Source organism: Thalassophryne amazonica, chromosome 11 (assembly GCF_902500255.1).
Source record: "Thalassophryne amazonica chromosome 11, fThaAma1.1, whole genome shotgun sequence".
NCBI classification, from domain to species: Eukaryota; Metazoa; Chordata; class Actinopteri; order Batrachoidiformes; family Batrachoididae; genus Thalassophryne; species Thalassophryne amazonica.
In genome coordinates this window covers 7,328,737-7,347,835 of record NC_047113.1, presented here as the reverse complement: position 1 = coordinate 7,347,835, position 19,099 = coordinate 7,328,737, and the positions used below count along the sequence as shown (strand labels likewise).

The 19,099-nt window shown below is 40.1% G+C and overlaps 1 protein-coding gene across 1 annotated transcript in view; it reads right to left on the bottom strand.

Moving 5' to 3' along the window:
- Positions 1-19,099, bottom strand: part of LOC117520582 (calcium uptake protein 3, mitochondrial-like) — a 103,360-nt gene that overhangs the window by 25,083 nt on the left and 59,178 nt on the right. Inside the window, exons 10-11 of the mRNA XM_034181895.1 lie at positions 15,635-15,726; positions 6,441-6,612 (exon numbers count right to left, since the gene is read on the bottom strand). Of these exons, the coding sequence (XP_034037786.1) occupies positions 6,441-6,612; positions 15,635-15,726 (264 nt within the window). The remainder of the gene's footprint in view (positions 1-6,440; positions 6,613-15,634; positions 15,727-19,099) is intronic.

Genomic DNA, 19,099 nt, shown 5'->3' with positions numbered 1-19,099 from the left:
CAAACATCTGTGAAATATCACTCCCAAATTCTTTACAGCTGGTTTGAAATAATTAGCTAGAACATCAAGATTTGACGGTACAACATTCAGCATGCCAGAATGTTCAAACCCAATGCTCTGTTTTACTATCATTCAAGTAAAGGAAATTTTGGGACAGCCACTGCTTTACATCATGAATTCAATGAAATAATGAAGTAATTGCATCACTTCCATTAGTCCTCATAGGCAGATAGATTTGCAAATCATCTGCATAACAATGAAACGATAGGTTGTGCTTGGTTATAACTGTCCCTAACGGCAACATTTACAGTGCATCCGGAAAGTATTGACAGCACTTCACTTTTCCCACATTTCATGTTACAACCTTACTCAAAAATGGAGTAAATTTATTTTTTCCCTGAAAATTCTACTCACAACACCCCATAAAGACAACATGAAAAAATATTTTTTTTAATCATTATTTTTGCACAGTTATTAAAAATCAAAAGCTAAGAAGTCACATGTACATAAGTATTCACATCCTTTGCTCAGTACTTTGTTGATGCACCTTTGGCAACAATTACAGCCTCAAGTCTTCTTGAATATGATGCCACAAACTTGGTGCACCTATCTTTGGGCAGTTTTGTCCATTCCTCTTTGCAGCACCTCTCAAGCTCCATCAGGTTGGATGGATTTCTCCAGAGATGGTCAATCAGATTCAGGTCTTGGCTCTGGCTGGACCACTCAAGGACATTCACAGAGTTGTCCTGAAGCCACTCTTTTGATATCTTGGCTGTGTGTTTAGGGTCATCGTTCTGCTGAAAGATGAACCGTCCCCCAGTCTGGGGTCAAGAGCACTCTGGAACACGTTTTCATCCAGGATGTCTCTGTACATTGCTGCATTCATCTTTCCCTCAATCCTGACTAGTCTCCCAGTTCCTGCTGAAAAACATCACCACAGCATGATGCTGCCACCACCATGCTTCACTGTAGGGATGGTGCCTGGCTTCCTCCAAACATGACGCCTGACATTCACACCAAAGAGTTTAATCTTTGTCTCATCAGACCAGAGAATTTTGTTTCTCATGGTCTGAGAGTCCTTCAGGTGCCTTATGGCAAACTCCAGGTGGGCTGCCATGTGCCATTTACTAAGGAGTGGCTTCCCTCTAGCCACTCTACCATACAGGCCTGATTGGTGGATTGCAGCAGAGGTGGTTGTCCTTCTGGAAAGTTCTCGACTCTGTACAGAGGAATGCTGGAGCTCTGACAGAGTGACCATCAGGTTCTTGGTTACCTCCCTGATTAAGGCCCTTCTCCCTGGATCGCTCAGTTTAAATGGGCAGCCAGCTCTAGAAAGAGTCCTAGTGAATCTGCAGTTCTGCTGTTGAACACAGCAGAAATGTTTCTGTACCCTACCACAGATTTGTGCCTCCAGACAATCCTGTCTCTGAGGTCTACAGAAAATTCTTTTGACTTCATGCTTGGTTTGTGCTCTGACATGCATTGTCAAGTGTGGGACCTTATATGTAGACAGGTGTGTGTCTTTCCAAATCATGTCCAAACAATTTCATTTACCCCAGGAAGTTAGAATGAAAAACTGGACTAATTTCTGATGTGTTTTTTTTTTTCGCTGCACTGAGGATATACACAGTGTTTTTTTGTGTGTGTGTGTGTGTGCGTGCGCGGGGGAGAACGACATGATGATTTGATTGAGTTAACTGGCGCTGCTAGTTATTGTAACAAACACACATACACACACAACGCGCGCGTATGCACACACAAAACAAATCCCCTGTGCAGTCTAGAGGCTGTTAGCAGGAAGAAAGAAAAGCTGGACTCATTTCTGACGTAATTTGTTTTTCGCTGCACTGACGATGTACACAGTCTTCTTTTGGTAGTACACGCATGCACAAGTGCTGACCCAGTTTTGTGTGTGTGTGTGTGTGTGTGTGTGCAGGCGCGCACGCGCGGGGGACAATGACACGATGATTTGATTGAGCTAACTGACGCTGCTAATACTTGTAACACACACACACACACACACACACACACACACACACACACACACACACACACACACACACACACACACACACACACACACACACACACACACACACACACAAAATCCACTCCACTGTAAGCCATCTGGATGCATGAAAAGCTGACGTGATTTTTGGCTGGACTGAGGAACTACACAGTCTTTTTTTTAATGGAAGTCCACAGCATCACTGGACAACACATCACAATTTGGACTTTAGCAGCAGTGGAATGCCAAAATGTAAGTCCCTTTTCTGTTGTTTATAAATTAATAAAATGTCAAATGACAAGGATCTATTTTAGCTGTTATATAAAACAAATAATAAATATTTTTACATTCTTTCAATGGAACGAATATTTAATTCGGTGAGGCATTTCACCTCATGAAATATCCGTACCATTGAACTTGTAAACATTCATTATTTGTATAATATTGTACAGCCAGCACAAAAAGCACAAAGCAGCAAAAAGCCCAGTGCATGTGTCAATGCTAAATTTCACCAAACAGAGTGTCATTTTGATACTCACAGTAACACTTCTGCTCCTGTGGGTGTATTAGTCTAAAAATGAGGTGTGGTCAAGCAGTGATATCTTCCATCATCAGACAGTGTTTGTGCTTTGACCAGCAAAAAACAGGTCTAAAGTCCAGCACTGTCACAACAGTTAGACATGTCTCACAGCGTCACAACAAACGGACACTGTGCTGACACATATTCTCACATAGCCAGTGAGAGTACAGAGAACAAAAATCGTATTTAACCAGGAAAATCACTTTCTCACTCATTAATCACATTTTGTGTTATTCAAGTAATGAATTAAAGAATGAATGAATGAACAATGAATTAAAGAACAGAAAATGATTGTCTATCCTGAACACTGGAAATGATCAGGCTAAATGTTTCAGGGAAAATTAAAATAATCTAACTCATTAGCATCACCAGTGACTGAATAAAATATCAATAAATGATCTATAAAGTGAAAGACTTCTACTCTCTCTGACTTTAACTGTATCCATAATCAAAGTTAATTAGAGAAAGAACAGCACGAAATTAAACATTTGTTGAATAAATGAACAAGGTTGTGACCAGTCTTAACAATGAGAGGTGTTCAAGCACTTGAATCATCCACACACCCGAACAAATTAATTTCTCTCATATCAGAACAGAAATGAAAAACTTTTTATCATGCACTGTACGGATATCTGGTTTGTTCTTTACGGCCCCTTCACACATAGCACGAATGTGGTCGAAGTGCGCATGAAGCAGGAATCGTATGCAATATGTGTAAAATTGTAGCTGCTTCTAATGCCTCGTACACCTGTTGCTACAACTATTTGCGCACACCAGCGGCTGAAAGACAGAGTGTGCGCTGTGAGAGCCCATCGGTCCCTCTCACGGCAGGTGTTGGCCAAATTCCAGGTGACACACACGAACATCTAACACCACTCGTTTGGCACTTAGAAAATGTGTGGCCATTCCTACTATTAGCACAACAGTCAGCAGACAATCACTGTCGAGCTGGATGTGAAATTTGTCCAAGTGCCCCAAGAGTGTGGCTTTGCAAACAGACACAGTGACACGTTGGTGTGTGGGCTGAACTGACAAGGGGCATGTCCACCAACAGGAGCGGCTGTGGAGATCTGTGGTTCTGGACGTCATGGCTGGGGAACACGTACTGTGTTTGGACGGACATGAACTAACAACTGCCCACTGTGACGTGCATGTGTCTGCTTGCTGTCCTCACGTGGACATACATAAAAACATATATTGCTGTTGCAATGGGCTGCAGTGAGCGCGTACACGGTGCACACATTGGTAGGCTACCCCAGATGAACAGGACCATCAGATCATAACAAGCAGCAGGTGATCTGAATGTGACATCACCCACGTGAACTCTGTACCACATGACGCGGTGTCTCTCCTGTGGCGAGCCGTCCACAAGACATGTGTGTTGGGCAGGACATGCATGCGGGGCCGGCTGGACACGCCGCCAGCAGATGTGGACATGATAAGAGCAGCCTGCTTCTTATTCATGTCATTTCATTACTGTACATCTGTGACCATGGGTCATCTACAGAGGAACAGACGGATCATATTTGTATTGCCCGCTTGATAAGAGGGATTCAATAAAATGCAGTGTTTTATATGGTGCGTCTGTTTTTTGTTTTTTTTAAATACGTACATATCCTTCTTGATATCAGGCATTTTCCCGCAACTTTTACAGGACAGTGATGGTAGCTCAGTGGTAAAGTTTCTGGCTGGCAATTAGAGCTTTTGAAAATTGTATGTTTGAATCCCGTGGATGGCATGTATTTTTCTTTTTTTCTTTTCATAGCAGCTGTGCTGCTCATACTGTGTTCCCGCGTGCGGGATCGTCACGCCTGTCCATCGGCTTGATGTTTTCATGCTTCATTAATACGAGTTGTTCCGCCGTGATTCACCCTGAGTTGTACTTATTCGTACTATGTGTGAAGGGGCCCTTAATGATTCACTTTAATGATCAGAGAAGCTGTTTTTACAACATTTCAAAGCATGCAGTTTGCACATTACCATGTGTAACTGTCACACAGGCTGCTAAAATTGTTCATATTTAAGCAGAAAAACTAAAAGGTGTAGTGAAATTGACATAACAGATGACAGTCTCTGGGGAAATGGAATTAACATTTTGACATTGCATACAAAAGACACTCACCATCCAGGTAGCTTTTGGGATGACAACTGCTGAAGGACTTCTTTTCTGTTCTTGTTTTGCATTTTTGAAAATTAGTTGTTGCATTTTGTTTATGTGATCTTTGTTATTGTTAGTATGGTCAAAGCAGTTGGTCACCCCTCTGAATCTGGTCTACTTGAGGTTTCTTCCTCAAAAAACACCTAAGGGAGTTTTTCCTTACCACTGTTGCCTATGTGCTTGCTCAAAGAGGTTCGTAAGGTTAGGCATTACCCTTGTGAAGTGCCTTGGGGCAATTTGCAGTGCCCTCCAAAAGTATTGGGCCGTTTGCTATTTCACACATTTTAATTTGTTTATGCCATTTCAAATACAAAAAGTAAATCAGACTTCTCAATATAAAAATTTAAAAAATATATCTTCCTTAAACTCAAACTAAAAACAAACTTCTACAGCTTGTTATAATTATAATTAAAAATCTAAAAGCCACAATGATGGGTTGCATAAGTAATCAGCCTCTTTGGTATAATACCTGTAAATCGCCAATTGTAGTGCCAGTTTTTGTCAGACAAGTCAGGAGATGAACACATGAACATTTCCAAGTCACTGAATATGTCTTGGACTTTATTTACATAAGTTATGAAGAAATACAAACAGTATGGCACTCTATGGCAAATCTGTATAGACAGTTCTCAAAAACTGAGTGACTGTGCAAGAAGGAGAAGAGTGAGGAAAGCCAGCAAGACACCCAGACACCCAGAAGGTTACAGGCTTCTGTGGCTGTGATTGGAGAAATTTTGCATAGTGCATGTTTTGCATGTTGTATCTCCAGTTATACAGCTTCATGATGAAGTGGTATAGACGGGGATTTTCTTAAAAAGAAGACCTGAAAGTTCGGGTATAATTTGTCAGAAGGTACATCAGAGATGCAATTCTAGATCTGATGTTTTGGTCAAAGACATTCTCCTTTATACCACTTCATACAAATATATAAATGAATAGAATTGGAATATATTGTGTTGCTTTGGATTTTTTTTACTTAACTCTTAGACACCTCTGATGGATTCATCAGGTGGATTTACTCTCTGTATACACTGTATGAACATGTATTTGTGAAGTATTTCAGATGTGTAGAAGAACACATATGAACATATGCGCAGCTTCTGTCTTGGATTTACGCACATAATCATAATAGACATTTTTGTGTCAACCATCAGTGGATAAATTATCTAAGAAAGTAATCCTTTCACCTACTTCCTTGATATCACACAGCATGTGTGCCTGGCGAACATCAGTTTTTAAAGGGAAGGATGGGTGCCACTCTGATTTGTAGATGTAACATTTGGACTATAAATTGGCCAACAATAACAAATTAGGTAAATCCAACATTTATGCAAGCAGCACCGTATTTGTGCAGGTAATTCCGCCTACTTAACTAGCAAAGCGCAATGGGACAGACCCCAAATGGCCTACTGTCCTCTGCACAAGCCTGTTTAGCATATACTCTTAAAATTGGAGCCAAGATCTTGAACACTTCTGCACTAATTTTACTGTCAAACATCCCGTACAACTGACTAACAAACAAAATATCGTTTGCAAATTCAAAATACTATGAACAAACTAAAGCATTTTGTTTTACAAAGCAAAATCTACCAATCAAACAAATGCACAACATATTTCTAATACTCCAAGCATCAAAAATACACAGCAGGTCTTACAACAACACTACACATGAAACACTGAGAGAAATCACATACCTTTTCAGTCGATATGCCATGGCGCACATTCTCCAAGTACCCAACAACATCGTTGACATCAGTGTACCGAAGGAGGATCCGAGCGAAGTCTTCCTCACTGATGGTGGGCATGCCTTTGGAGTAGGAGAGGAACTCAATCTCAAGGACCTCTGTCTGTAGGTTATCCATGAACCTGGAGGAGAGACATCAGCTGCTGGCAAAAAAATGTCTCCATCAGAAGCTCGTGTACAAAAGCACTCATGCTACAACCCCTGGCAATAATTATGGAATCACCGGCCTTGGAGAATGTTCATTCAGTTGTTTAATTTTGTAGAAAAAAAGCAGATCACAGACATGACACAAAACTAAAGTCATTTCAAATGGCAACTTTCTGGCTTTAAGAAACACTATAAGAAATCAGGAAAAAAATTGTGGCAGTCAGTAACGGTTACTTTTTTAGACCAAGCAGAGGAAAAAAATATGGACTCACTCAATTCTGAGGAATAAATTATGGAATCACCCTGTAAATTTTCATCCCCAAAACTAACACCTGCATCAAATCAGATCTGCTCGTTAGTCTGCATCTAAAAAGGAGTGATCACACCTTGGAGAGTTGTTGCACCAAGTGGACTGACATGAATCATGGCTCCAACACGAGAGATGTCAATTGAAACAAAGGAGAGGATTATCAAACTCTTAAACTCAAACTCACGCAATGTTGCAAAAGATGTTGGTTGTTCACAGTCAGCCGTTTCTAAACTCTGGAACACACACAAACAACATGGGAAGGTTGTTAAAGGCAAACATACTGGTAGACCAAGGAAGACATCAAAGTGTCAAGACAGAAAACTTAAAGCAATATGTCTGAAAAATCGAAAATGCACAACAAAACAAATGAGGAACAAATGGGAGGAAACTGGAGTCAACGTCTGTGACCGAACTGTAAGAAACCGCCTAAAGGAAATGGGATTTACATACAGAAAAGCTAAACGAAAGCCATCATTAACACCTAAACAGAAAAAAACAAGGTTACAATGGGCTAAGGAAAAGCAATCGTGGACTGTGGATGACTGGATGAAAGTCATATTCAGTGATGAATCTTGAATCTGCATTGGGCAAGGTGATGATGCTGGAACTTTTGTTTGGTGCCGTTCCAATGAGATTTATAAAGATGACTGCCTGAAGAGAACATGTAAATTTCCACAGTCATTGATGATATGGGGCTGCATGTCAGGTAAAGGCACTGGGGAGATGGCTGTCATTACATCATCAATAAATGCACAAGTTTACATTGATATTTTGGACACTTTTCTTATCCCATCAATTGAAAGGATGTTTGGGGATGACGAAATCATTTCTCAAGATGATAATGCATCATGCCATAGAGCAAAAACTGTGAAAACATTCCTTGCAAAAAGACACATAGGGTCAATGTCATGGCCTGCAAATAGTCCGGATCTTAATCCAATTGAAAATCTTTGGTGGAAGTTGAAGAAAATGGTCCATGATAAGGCTCCACCTGCAAAGCTGATCTGGCAACAGCAATCAGAGAAAGTTGGAGCCAGATTGATGACGCGTACTGTTTGTCACTCATTAAGTCCATGCCTCAGAGACTGCAAGCTGTTATAAAAGCCAGAGGTGGTGCAACAAAATACTAGTGATGTGTTGGAGCGTTCTTTTGTTTTTCATGATTCCATAATTTTTTCCTCAGAATTGAGTGATTCCATATTTTTTTCCCTCTGCTTGGTCTAAAAAAGTAACCGTTACTGACTGCCACAATTTTTTTCCTGATTTCTTATAGTGTTTCTTAAAGCCAGAAAGTTGCCATTTGAAATGACTTTAGTTTTGTGTCATGTATGTGATCTGCTTTTTTTCTACAAAATTAAACAACTGAATGAACATCCTCCGAGGCCGGTGATTCCATAATTTTTGCCAGGGGTTGTATTCAGCTTTTCAACAATCTGCTGTGCATCATCTGCTGCGTAATGCCGGTCTCTCACTGCCAACTGTGGGTCCCACGTGCCTATCTGATTCCAAAAATGAGGGCACTGGGCCTGATTTATTATACCAGTAGTGTAAAGTTGTCTGTCATATTATTATACAGCAAGTTAGTGCAGAATGTTTTTGAATGCACCCTGTGACATGAAAGCTTCTAGGCATGTACACAACACTACTGTGTGTACTCAGTATGCTAATATCTATGGTTATAATAAGAATTTTCCACAAAACTAAAGTGTATTTGTTAACATTGTTAACATCTGAAAACTGTGTTCTGCTGAAGAGTGCAGCCTGATATCCCTATCAGTTTAGCAATATAATTAGGGAAATATACTTGTATTATACTAGCTGGGGTACCCGGCACTGCCTGGATTAACCTGTTTTAGACATAAGCCAAATGCCAATCATTTTAATCAAAACAATTGCCCAACATTTGTTTTTGTAATGCTGATGTCTTATAAATGCTGATGTCTTATAAATGCTGATGTCTTATAAATATAATAGTTAATGGGCTAAAGTTTGTCCAGCAGATCTATGAAGAGGTGGACTCCCCAAACAAAGTGGAAATACTTGGTTAAAAGACAAACACATTTGAAGTCCTTCATGCAGACTTTGTTTTGCAATCAAATTCATAACAAAATTACACACAAAAGGTAGGTAACAGTAAATGTAAATATCAATGAATCAAAATTGAGGTAGTGGTGTATTTCACTGTTTTTACATTGCAATTTTACAAACATAAAACAAATGTATTCAGACAGGAAGGCAAATTGGGTTGTACAGGACAGTCAGGTGCTTAAGAGTTGAGAACATAAAGTAGCTGAACGAAGGGATTAAATAAACAGAGATGGCCAACACATATACAGGGCTGGAAATTTGAATCTGCCTGGTCATACCCACAGCCTCAGCCTAAGCATGTTGCTGTTTTGCTGAGTGTGCTGTGGCTGTGCTGTGCTGAGTGTGCTGTAGAAAGGGATTAAATAAACAGAGATGGTCAACACATATACAGGGCTGGAAATTTGAATCTGCCTGGTCATACCCACAGCCTCAGCCTAAGCATGTTGTTGTTTTGCTGAGTGTGCTGTGGCTGTGCTGTGCTGAGTGTGCTGTAGAAAGGGATTAAATAAACAGAGATGGTCAACACATATACAGGGCTGGAAATTTGATTCTGCCTGGTCATACACACAGCCGGCTATTTTGGGGGTCATTTTCAGTTCATCTTTAAAAAAAATCGTATCAGTTTGTTCCCCATGTCACGAGGATACAGAATATATATAGTTTTTAGGGCTACATATTATAGTTTGGGAGTATATCCCGGACAGACAGAAAGAGAGACAGAAGTGGCAGCATGAAAAGCACATGGTACAACACTGTATAGTCTTATATAAATGGCTATTTTGGGGGTAATTTTCATTTCAACTTTAAAAAAAATGGCACCAGTTTGTTCCCCATGTCATGAGGATTCAGAATATATGTAGTTTTTAGGGTTACATATAATAGTTTGGGAGTTTATCGCACATGGTACAACACTATATGGTCTTACATAAATGCTATTTTGGGGGTAATTTTCAGTTCAACTTTTTAAAAAATGGTACCAGTTTGTTCCCCATGTCATGAGGATTCAGAATGTATATAGTATTTAGGGCTACATATTATAGTTTGGGAGTTTATCCCAGACAGAGAGCCCTTTATGTATATAGATTTCCACAGGAAATTTAAGGAGATCTGCAAACGGTGTTTCTTTGAACACACCTTGTGATTCCTTGTGCTTCAATGCTGCCCGGGCACCACTGCAATGAAATCACCCAGCAATCGATCCAAATATATACAGTTGTATGCAAAAGTTTGGGCACCCCTGATAATTTTCATGATTTTCCTTTATAAATCATTGGATGTCTGGATCACAAATTTCAGTTAAATATATCATACAGCAGACAAAAACACAGTGCTATTTGAGAAGTGAAATGAAGTTTATAAGATTTACAGAACATGTGCAACAATTAACAAAATTAGGCAGGTGCATAAATTTGGGCACCCCAACAGAAAAAAAATACATCAATATTTAGTAGATCCTCCTTTTGCAGAAATAACAGCCTCTAAACGCTTCCTATAGTTTCCAATGAGAGTCTGGATTCTGGTTGAAGGTATTTGGCTCATTTTTCTTTACAAAACATCTCAGGTTTGTTGGTTTCCGAGCATGGACAGCCCGCTTAAAATCACACCACAGATTTTCAATAATATTCAGTTCTGGGGACTGAGATTCCAGAACATTGTACTTGTTCCTCTGCATGAATGCCTTAGCAGATTTTCAGCAGTGTTTAGGGTCGTTGTCTTGTTGAAAGATCCAGCCCCGATGCAACTTCAACTTTGTCACTGATTCATGAACATTGTTCTCAAGAATCTACTGATATTGACTGGAATCCAAGTGACCATCAACTTTAACAAGATTCTCAGTACCTGCACTGGGTAGTAAGTGTTTTTCTTGGAATGCTGTGTTGTTTTTCAGCCATGCATACCGCCCCTTGTTATGTCCAAATAACTCCATTTTAGTTTCATCAGTCCACAACACCTAAGTCCAAAATGAAGTTGGCTTGTCCAAATGTGCTTTAGCATACCTCAAGTGACTCTGTTTGTGGCGTGTATGCTGAAAAGGCTTCCTCTGCATTACAGCATCTCTTTGTGCAAAGTGTGCTGTATAGTTCAACGATGCACAAAGACACTATCTGCAGCAAGATCATGTTGTAGGTCTTTGGAGCAGGTCTGTGGGTTGACTATGACTGTTCTCACCATCCTTCGCTTCAACCTATCTGAGATTTTTCTTGGCCTGCTACTTTGGACCTTAACTAGTACTGTGCCTGTGGTCTTCCATTTCCTCACTATGTTCCTCACAGTAGAAACTGACAGCTGAAATCTGAGATACCTTTTTGTATCCTTCCCCTAAACCATGATGTTGAACAATCTTTGTTTTCAGGTCATTTGAGAGTTGTTTAGAGGCTCCCATGTTGCCACTCACTAGAAGAGATTCAAAGAGGGGGAACATTTGCAAATGGCCACCTTAAATACCCTTTCTCATCATTGGAGTCACCTGTGTAAGGAGGTCAAGGGTCAATGAGCTTACCAAACTAATTTTGTATTCCAATAATGAATGCTAAATGTATTCAAATCAATAAAATGACAAGGGTGCCCAAATTTATGCACCTGCCCAATTTTGTTTAATTATTGTACACTTTCTCTAAATACTAGAAACTTCATTTCACTTCTCAAATATCACTGTGCTTGTCTGCTATATGATATATTTAACTGAAATTTCTGATCCAGACAACCAATGATTTATAAAGGAAAATCATGGAAGTCATCAGGGGTGCCCAAACTGTTGCATACAACTGTATATACAGGTGCTGGTCATATAATTAGAATATCATGAAAACTTGATTTATTTCAGTTATTCTATTCAAAAAGTGAAACTTGTATATTACATTCATTCATTACAGATAGACTGATATATTTCAAATGTTTATTTCTTTTAATTTTGATGATTATAACTGAGAACTAATGAAAATCCCAAATTCAGTATCTCAGAAAATTAGAATATTGTGAAATGATTCAATATTGAAGACACCTGGTGTCAGACTCTAATCAGCTAATTAACTCCAAACACCTGCAAAGGCCTTTAACTGGTCTCTCAGTCTAGTTCTGTAGGCTACACAATCATGGGGAAGACTGCTGACTTGACGTCTTGCCTGGGCTAAAGACAAAAAGGACTGGACTGCTGCTGAGCGGTCCAAAGTTATGTTCTCTGATGAAAGTAAATTTTGCATTTCCTTTGGAAATCAAGGACCCAGAGTCTGGAGGAAGAGAGGAGAGTCACAGAATCCACGCTGCTTGAGGTCCAGTGGAAAGTTTCCACAGTCAGTGATGGTTTGGGGTGCCATGTCATCTGCTGATGTTGGTCCACTGTGTTTGCTGAGGTCCAAGGTCAATGCAGCCGTCTACCAGGAAGTTGTAGAGCACCTCATGCTTCCTGCTGTTGACCAACTTTATGGAGATGCAGATTTCATTTTCCAACAGGAATTGGCATCTGCACACAGTGCCAAACCTACCAGTACTTGGTTTAAGGACCATAGCATCCCTGTTCTTAATTGGCCAGCAAACTTGCCTGATCTTAACCCCATAGAAAATCTTTGAGCTATTGTGAAGAGGAAGATGCGATATGCCAGACCAAACAATGCAGAAGAGCTGAAGGACACTATCAAAGCAACCTGGGATCTCATACTACCTGAGCAGTGCCACAGACTGAACGACTCCATGCGTCGCCGTATTGCTGCAGTAATTCAGACAAAAGGAGCCCCAACTACGTACTGAGTGCTGTACATGCTCATACTTTTCATGTTCATACTTTTCAGTTGGCCAACATTTCTAGAAATCTTTTTTTGTATTGGTCTTAAGTAAAATTCACAAAATTTCACAATATTCTGCACCTGTGTCGTCTGATCCTGGACGTCACAGCTGCAGACCACGTACCGTGTTTTGACAGATTAGCGCATGTGTGTGCTTGCTGTCCTCACATGGAAATACATAAAAACATATATCACTTTTGCGACAGGTTGGAGAGCGTGCACATTGACAACTGTCCCAGCTGAAACAGACTGTCAATTCATCTGGACACACAGCAGGCAATCTGAATGTCACATCTGTCTGACGTAAAAAAATACATTTATGTCCTTGTTGATTTCAGGCATTTTTCCGCACATTTTACAAGACAGCGATGGTAGTGCAATGGTAAAGGTTCTGGCTGGCAATCAGAGCTTTTGTAAATTGCAGGTTTGAATCCCGTGGGTGGTATGTATTATTATTATTTTTTTCACAGCAGCTGCTCGATGTGGTTACACATGCTCCAGCTGCTCAATTTCAATTACAATTCATTTTCATTTACATAGCGCCAGATCACAACAAAGTTGCCTCAAGGTGCTTCACACAAGTAAGGTCTAACCTTACTAACCCCTCACACTGTGTTCCTGCTGCAATGGTTTCGTGCATGCTCATACATGACACCGTGGCGTGCATGAAACCATCGCAGCCGATTCGTTCAGTCCTGCCTACCGGCTCAGTGTTTTCGTGGTTTGCTCATATGAGCTGTTCCGCCGTAATTTGCCCTGATTTGTACTTATTCGACTATGTGTGAAGGGGTCCTAAATTTTGGAGGTGATCCAGGTCCGAATCTGGATCAAGATTTCACTTTATATATGCTTTGAAGGATGACGTCAAAACTACTTCATGGATTCTCACCACATTTTCACCACAGATACCTACATATTAGGCCATGGAAGACTCCATTAAATTTGGGAGGTGATCTGGATCCGAATCCAGATTCTGGATCAAGATTTCACTTTATGTAGGCTTTGAAGGATAACGTCAAAACTACTCCATGGATTTTGACAGAATTTTCAACACAGATACAGATATTATGCCATGGAAGACTCCACTGAATTTTGGAGGTGATCTGGTTCCTGATTATGGGTCAAGATTCTCTTTATGTAGACTTTGAAGGATTATGTTCAAAACTACTTCATAGATTCTCACCAAATTTGCACCACAGATAGATATTAGGCCATGGAAGACCATTAAATTTTGGAGGTGTCAGATCCAAATCCGGATTCTGGATCAAGATTTCACTTTATATAGTCTTTGAAGGATTACGTCAATATTACTTCACGGATTCTCACCATATTTGCACGACAAATAGATATTACAACATGGAAGACTCTACTGAATTTTGGAGGTGATCTGGATCTGGTTCCGGATTCTGGGTCAAGATTCTCTTTATATAGACTTTGAAGGATTATGTGAAAACTACTTCATGGATTCTCACCAAATTTGGACCACAGATAGATATTAGACCATGGAAGACTCCATTAAATTTTGGAGGTGTCAGATCCAAATCCAGATTCTGGATCAAGATTTCACTTTATATAGTCTTTGAAGGATTACGTCAATACTACTTCACGGATTCTCACCATATTTGCACGACAAATAGATATTACAGCATGGAAGACTCTACTGAAGTTTGGAGGTGATCCGGATCCAGATTGCTGGACCTCAGAAATCTCTGATAGCTCAAAATGGCTATACTCAACAAAAAATTAAAGGCAATACTTTTTTATTTTTTGCTCCCATCCATGTGGCAGGTGTGGCATCTCAAAATGCTGATTAAACGGCATGATTATTGCACAGATGTGACTTGGACTGATCACATTAAAAGGCCACTCTAAAATGTGTAGCTAGGCTTGAAAAAAGTTATTTTAATAGTTGAAGAAGCCAGATGTGGCAGTCCAAGACTGGTATGGTTAGACATGGTGTCAAGACTGTAGGATAAGTGGGGTCGAGAACCATAGTGATGTCAAATGTTCACAGTCTTTTACAGCGAAATTTACTGGAGGATTCAGCACACAGAGGAGTCGTAGTCCACTTAATATTAGCATCTGTGTGGGAACAGACTGATGGATCAACCAAGGACACAGTTAGTACATTTTTGAATGTACAACTGGCAGGCAGTTGACCAGGCAACAGTGTCCATAATTGAACCAGCAAATGAGTTAACCAGGTGAACAAGAAGAAGGAATAAGTTCTATATAGGCCTGTTGGTACCAGTGCTTATTGCAGGATTCCATGGCGTCAAGCGGATGATAATCTATGACTCCCCCTGTACAAGTAACGCAGGTTACTTCCCCAGGCAAGGTTACAGCTGGAAGGACTGAGACAAAATGTCTTGTCCAAGGACATACACTGGTAGCATGATCTAGATTCAAAGCCAGGTCTACATATTGGCAGGGCAGCTCCTTATCCATTCAGCTACCTGCTCTACAGATGAACAAGCAGTGTCAAAATACAGTCAAACTTACTAGGCAAACAGTCCAACAACTGGCAGGCAAGACTCGGGAAACCAAAAGTGTTGATGTAAGTCAGGAAACCCAACACAAGTAAACAATGCGAGAAAGCAGGAATGGGTGCAAGACAATCTGGCACTGGAGTGAGGAACTGTGAACAGCTATATTGTGCATGACTCAATGGCAGCCAGTTTGGACAACCCTCCCTGAGGCATCACAGGCTTAATCTGATCCAAAAAAATGGAGGTGCAGGGTGGTGTTCCATTACTCTGTGAATTGATACATTTTATTGAAATAATGATGAATCAACAGTCACAGCAGATTTCAACTCACTTGTAAAAATCTTCAAATTTCAACTCGGCCTTTCCTTTTTTTCCAAAGAAGTGCACCAGGAGAGTCGTGTCCATTGTCATTTCATCCACAAGCTAGCAGTGCAGAAAATAAAACATGACCGCATCAGCTTAGACAAGTGAATCCAAAAGTGGGGAATCATTTGAACAACTGCAGTTTGGTTAGAGCTCAGGTTGACAAGATTCAAGGTTAAAGTATAAATTCACTGTTTCACAATGTTACAGTTACAGTGAAGCACTAATTGCAATCAATCATCCGAGGTCTCTACTCACCTTTGACAATGAGATTGTATGAGAAATACCACATACTGTAAATGAGCTCAAATCACATTTTCCAGAAACGTAAAATAATGTAATCATCAGCACATTCTTGAATTGTATGTATCTTCGGACTCGGGCTGATACAGATACATCGGGGCATGATGCAGGGAGTGATACATAAAGAGACATGTGATAAGACATTTATCACATATTACAACAAAAATAAAGAACAATAATCATACACATGAATAATGTACAACAAATAATGCAGGTAAATCATGTAAATATGTAAATTATGGAATGTTCAGTGGTGGGCACAGTTCAGCCAATCCAATAACAGATAATTATCAAAGCTAATGTTTTTGCTAGTGGATTAGCTTTTCAGATAATTTTTAAAACCATCATCGGACCAATTATCTTCCGATAAATTTAGTTTTGATAACTTTCAGTCCGATAACATTTTTTTTTTTGCTGGTAAAGTGAGCAAGGTTTAACGGTCAAAAACGCTTGTAAACCCTAAAAATCAAATATTTTAGTCCGTCTGTTGTGTGTTTGTAGCAGAATGGCTGCCTGTCGCTTGCTGATGATATCATCAGCAAGCGGGCATAGTGGGTAGTGTAGTTCTGGTTCATCTTGGACATTACAGTGAGTCCGCTTGACACAAAAACTAAACAGACTCATTTGAACATTATTTTATTGTATTTCTTTGTGGCTGTAATTTAATTGCCAAGACGTGGTGGGGGAGTGTCATGTTCCGGCCCTTTAGGGCCAGTTGTTATAGTTCTGGACCTCTTTCTGTTCTCATGCTCTGAGCCTTCACTGATTTTATTCATGTCTTTTCACGTCTGTCAATGTCTTGCTCATGTATTCATTGTTTTTTTCTGTTCATCATCCTTGTATTCGTTCACTCTTGATCACTTAGTCATTTCAGTTTTAGTTCAATTGTGTTTTTCACATTTTTTGTATTATGCTTTAGTCACAGGTTTTTGTTACTTTCAGTGTTGCTTACCTGATTTTGTTCCATATGTTATTTGTTGCATTTTCTGTTATCTTGTTTTATTTATTGCATTATCTTGTAGTCACTGGGTTTTAGTCTCTGTTTGCATAGAGGTTGTTTAGCCACCTGATTATCTTTTATTTCTTCCTTCAGTCATGATTTGTTTCCAACTTAGTTTTGTTCTTATTGATGATTCACTTCTCAGTTCATACGTTTATGCTTAATTCATTCCCGGTCATAGTTGCTTTGCATTCTGTCGTTGGTCTCTGATTTTGCCCTTCTTATTTGACTGCCTCTGCACCAGCTCTTGTGTCCTCATCTCTCTCACTATGATTCTTTCTGCTCTATGTTTTCATCCACTTTCACTCTTGCACCTGCTCATGTGTCTTTGTCTCTTTCATCACTCCACGCTGTGTTTTCCTGCCTTCACTTTTTGCACTGTGCACAATCTTTGTCTTCCCCGGTCACACCCCTTCCAGAACTTTCACTGACTCCTGCATCTTGTTTCACTGATTACACCACCAGTCATTTAAGCCCCCACAGTTCACCGCCAGATCATTGTCTTTGTACACTTTCCAGCCCTGTTCTTTGCTCTGTTTTTGCCTGCATGTGTTTTGACCTTGTTTTTTGACCTTGAATTTGCCTTGCCTCTGATAGCCCTTACACATGCTTTTGGACCTGTGCCTGTTTATTGTACCACGTCTCAGCCTCTCGTCTTTTGCTACCTTTGCCTCACTGCTGGACCTCCTCTGTACCAAATCTGACTGTTATTAAACCATATGAACATTGCCAAGTCTAGTGAGCTTGCATTTGTGTCCATCTGGTTTGCCACGCCTGATAGGGAGAGGAGCGCTAATGGTGCAGTTGTGTGTACAGAGGGACTTTTCTTCATGTTTAGACACTGTCTTGGGTAACAAAGGACGCTTTATGTTGATTATTTTTTCAGATGAATCCCACTGAAATTAACAGGTAAGAATTTATATTTGCTACGTGTCTTTTACTCTGCCAGTCAACGCATTAATGGATGTATTTCGGTTGTTTAAGCTGCATGGTTCAAAGCATGTGAAAAAAGCAGCAGCTTTTTAGTTTGTAAATGACGGTGTATCTACAACCCCTGGCAAAAATTATGGAATCACCTGCCTCGGAGGATGTTCATTCAGTTGTTTAATTTTGTAGAACAAAAGCAGATCACAGACATGACACAAAACTAAAGTCATTTCAAATGGCAACTTTCTGGCTTTAAGAAACACTATAAGAAATCAGGAAAAAAAATTGTGGTAGTCATTAACGGTTACTTTTTTAGACCAAGGACAAGTTGGGACAAGCCCAGCTCTCCACAATTTCTCTTATACTCACTCGACTGGTAAGCACTGAAAGCCGAGATAGGCATGTCCCAACTTGTCCTTTAACACTCCGAAACGGAGGTGTTCCTTTGTCTTGCTCCATCAGCGAATCGGTCGTGACGCGCGAAGCCTCCGTGCGGCTTTCCATGACAAAATCTCTTGTTAAAAGTGAAATCTGCCGGAAAATGGCTGATGTCCAGCTCTTGTGATAACCAGAGAAATTGCACACGATGGTCCCGGCTCCACACAGCCATCCGTTTAGAAATGATGTGGTGGTTTCTGCCTCTCGATGGCCGCTCGGAGCGTGGTGCGCCATGCGCCATTGTGGGCCGTCCGTAAAGCGGTAGTAACACTCCTTATTCTCTGTGAAGCCCGTAAAATTTTCACCGAAAGCTAGATACATTTTTCGAATGGTTTCCAGCTGCCAGTCTCTAACAGTTTCTGAAAAAATTCTGATGGAAAAAAAAGCCTAAATCATTCCGCCATTTCCTCGCAATGAAACAACGACGAGAGGGGTGGACCAGTGCTCACTCAAAGCCTGCCCACAGGCGAATGACGCAACTGACAGGCGTGGAAAAACTCACGCATGCGCACGAAGGTTCAAGCTTGATGTAAAAACATATGAATCAAATCCATATATTTTTTGCATAAAATAAAAAGTTTGGATTCTTTTCTCACAGACATCGTATGAGATAAACTGTAACTTCTAATACTGTGTTTTACTGTTTTTGAAAGATGATGACAGTGTCTGGAGTTTTATTTTTTATTATTTTTTGTGCATTTTTATGTGTCTGTGAAAAGTGAAAATTAAACTGGTTTATCAGAAGCCGACAGTGTAATCTGATGT